Source organism: Corvus brachyrhynchos, unplaced genomic scaffold, assembly GCF_000691975.1.
Source record: "Corvus brachyrhynchos isolate BGI_N302 unplaced genomic scaffold, ASM69197v1 scaffold442, whole genome shotgun sequence".
Classification (NCBI taxonomy): domain Eukaryota; kingdom Metazoa; phylum Chordata; class Aves; order Passeriformes; family Corvidae; genus Corvus; species Corvus brachyrhynchos.
Window position 1 is genome coordinate 124,740 of NW_008236443.1, and position 3,356 is coordinate 128,095.

Sequence of the window (3,356 nt, forward strand, 5' to 3'; positions counted from 1 at the left end):
ATTCCTGGGTCACTGCTGGGGATTCCTGGTGGATTCTGGGGCATTCCCTGATAATTGTGGGGCATTCCCAGGTAACTGTGGGGCATTCCCAGGAAACTTTGGGGCACTCCCAGGAAACTTTGGGGCATTCCCAGGCAACTTTGGGGCACTCCCAGGCAACTTTGGGGCACTCCCAGGAAACTTCAGGGCATTCCCAGGTAACTTTGGGGCACTCCCAGGTAACTTTGGGGCACTCACGTCGTTCTCGGAGGTGCCGCAGATGTTGCAGCACTTGCACTCGATGCACTGCCAGCGGTACGTCTTCACCGCGGCCATCATCACCGGCGTGAACTGCAGGCACGACGGGTGACCTGGGGACAGCGGGGACACCTCAGGGACACCTCAGGGACACCTCAGGGACACCTCAGGGACAGCGGGGACACCCCGGGGACACCTCAGGGACACCTCAGGGACACCTCAGGGACAGCGGGGACAGTGGGGACACCCCAGGGACACTCCAGGACACCCCAGGGACATCCAGGGACACCCCAGGACACCCCAGGGACACTCCAGGACACCCCAGGGACACCCAGGGACACCCCGACGCTCGGATCCATGGTCCCAAATGTCCTCCCCAACCCCAGCCCCGGCCATTCCACGCCTCCCCCACGTCCGGCCCGGGTCCGGCTCCCTCCGGGCCGCGGGAGCCCCGGGATGGCCCCGGCTGTCCCTCACCGGAGCGGCCGCAGTCGGAGCAGGACACGAGCTCCTCGGGCTGCCCGGTTTTCTTGTTGATCTTGGAGTCTCCCAGGCAGAAGTCGCAGTAATTGTTGGGAAGGGCCAATCCGTCGGGACCCTTCTTGGCTGGAAAAGCGGAGCGGGACACCGGGATCAGGGCACAGGGACGGAATTCCCCCCACGGAGCGGCTCCCGAGCCGGGGCAGCTCCGGGACACCTCGGGCTGGGGTGTTGGTCATTCCCAGGGCTTTCCCGGGGGGCAATTCCGGGGTTTTTCCTTACATTTCTGCTCCTCGGAGCGCTGGGAGACGGGAGTGGGGGGCTGGGAATCGTCCTTGTCGTCCCCCTCCTCCTCGGCCAGGTGGGAGTGGGCGTAGTGGTAACTCAGCCCCGGCCGGTTCTTGTAGCGCTTCCCGCAGACTGCCGAGAAAAAATGGGAAAAATCCCAGTTGGACCCCAGCAGAGGAGGGAAAAATCCCAAATCCCGAAGCCTCCGGAGCCGCCCCGACCGCAGCTCCGGGCTGGGAGAGCAGGAGGTGCTCCCTGCTGACCCGGAACTGGCTGGAATCGGGTCCAACGACCCGGAATTCCTGAGGAATCCCAGGTGAATTCCCCAGGATCCCGAAGGAATTCCAGGCTACCGACCTGGGATCCCGAAGGAATTCCAGGTGAAAGCCCCAGGATGGATCCAATGGCAAAATCCCCAGGAAGATATTGGGGAGAAGAAATCCCCACCCCAAAAAATCCCATCCCGAGGTAAAAACCAAGGAAGGGGAAACTCGGGAATTCTGGGCTTCCAAGGAGGGATTTGGCAGCGGCCATGGATCCATCCCGGCTCCTCCAAAGGCCCAAAATCCATTGGTTTTCCCATTTCCCACCCCAAAACTGGGGAGGTTTCTCCCTCAATCCGGCACCTTGTGGATCAGGGAATCGGCTCCAGTTCCCCATCGCTGCTTTTCCAGGGATTTTTTGGGTTTTTCCTTATTCAAGGACACCCCAAAATCCCTTTCCAGCCCCATTTCGGCGTGGGAAGGATGAGCACAGATCCGGCTCCCTCCCAGCACAAGGAATCGGGATAAAATCCCCAAAAAAAGGGTGCCGGAGGGGGAATTCCAGGGCTCGGTGGAGAGGTTTCCCAACGTGTTTTCCCTGTGTTTTTCCATTAATTGGGAAAAAGCCGCTTTGGGATGAAATTTCCCGAGTTTGGAGCTTTTCCAGAACAACACAGAAGTTTCTGGATCCACTGGGATCCCCCCCGACCGTGGAGAAATCAGGGAAAAAGCAGCTGGATCAGGGAAAATGGGGCTGAACTTCCACAGGGAGGCCAACTCCAGCAGCCCGCGCTGGTTTTTTGGGATAAAAACCACGGGAATTGCCCCGGCATCTGAGGGGTTTTTGGGGAAAACGCTCGGGATCGGAGCAGCACCGAGGAAAAACGGCCCCGAGAGCCGCAATTCCAACGGGATTCCCATGAAATTCCCGCTTCCCTCCCAGTCCACGGGGCTCCAAAGTGACCTTTTTCCCCCCAAAACCTCCAGGACCATCTCCAAGCGCGGCTCCGGATTCCTCCTCCCGAGGCGAGGAACAGGAGCCTCGGGAACATCCCGAACTCCCCATCCCGCCTGCGGCCGATCCCGATTTTTTGGGGCTTTTTTAGGTAAAAACCCCGCGGATTTGGAGCGGGAAAACAACACCGGGGAGCTTTAAAGGCAGCAGAATCCCGGGATTCGGGAACCGGGGGTGGATTTGGGTGGAAGCTCCGTGTTTTTCCCACTGCTGGCTCCACGGGGGGGGTTAATCTTTGTTTTCCCGGCCTCATTCCCTGCTGGAAAAGGGTCAGGGGGCCGGAGCGGGGCCGGCGCTGACGTCGCTCCCGTGGCCTTTGGCTTCTCCCTCCCCTCCTCCCGCCGATCCCGGGGCTCCGCAGGGGGATTTTTTTTGGGGTGGGAAAACCCCACGGAAAAAAAAAAGGAAAAAAGGAGGAAAAGCAGGAAAAACGAGCAGAGAGAGAGCGGAACTACCTCGGTCGGGAGGTTTCAAGGAATGCTTTTGTTTGTAACTGTCTGAAACACAGAAAGAGAAGTCGTGAGAGGACACAGACACACGGAAAACCAGGAAAAAAGGGCAGGAAAAACACAACCTCAGGGAGCCAGGGGGAGAATTAGTGCTGGGAAGTGGCAGGACAGGAGGAAGAAGAGAGAAAAAGGAGCTGGCGAAGCTTTTCCATCCCGTTATCCCGCTGAATCCTGGGCTGGGGGGGCCTGGCCTGGGCATGGAATCCCTGCTCCCAGGGTTCTGTTGGATTTCACGGCTCCCAGCTCCTTAAGGGGCTTTAAGGAGGGCTGGGAATGAGTCCCAGGGACACGGATCCGACTGGAAAACCACTGGGATGAGGGGGAGGGGCCTTCCCAGCCTCTGGGGGCTGTTTGGGAAGTTTATCCTCGTTTTTATCCTTCCATCCTCCTTCCTATCCTGATTTTCACACCTCCAGCGCTTGCGCCACCCTGGGCCCCGGGGCCGTTTCCCGGCGTTCCCGGTGGGACAACTCCGGCCCCCTCCGCGGGAGGAAGGCGAGAGCCCGGCCCTGCCCTCCCCGGCCGTGGGGATCTCCTGCCCGGGCTGGAATCCCCCGATCCCGG

The 3,356-nt window shown here is 60.0% G+C and overlaps 1 protein-coding gene across 1 annotated transcript in view; it reads right to left on the reverse strand.

Moving 5' to 3' along the window:
- The window catches only part of DPF2 (double PHD fingers 2), a 7,454-nt gene that overhangs the window by 1,420 nt on the left and 2,678 nt on the right, over positions 1-3,356 (reverse strand). The window contains exons 6-9 of the mRNA XM_008643644.2: positions 2,739-2,830; positions 1,000-1,137; positions 715-843; positions 238-350 (exon numbers count right to left, since the gene is read on the reverse strand). Of these exons, the coding sequence (XP_008641866.2) occupies positions 238-350; positions 715-843; positions 1,000-1,137; positions 2,739-2,830 (472 nt within the window). The remainder of the gene's footprint in view (positions 1-237; positions 351-714; positions 844-999; positions 1,138-2,738; positions 2,831-3,356) is intronic.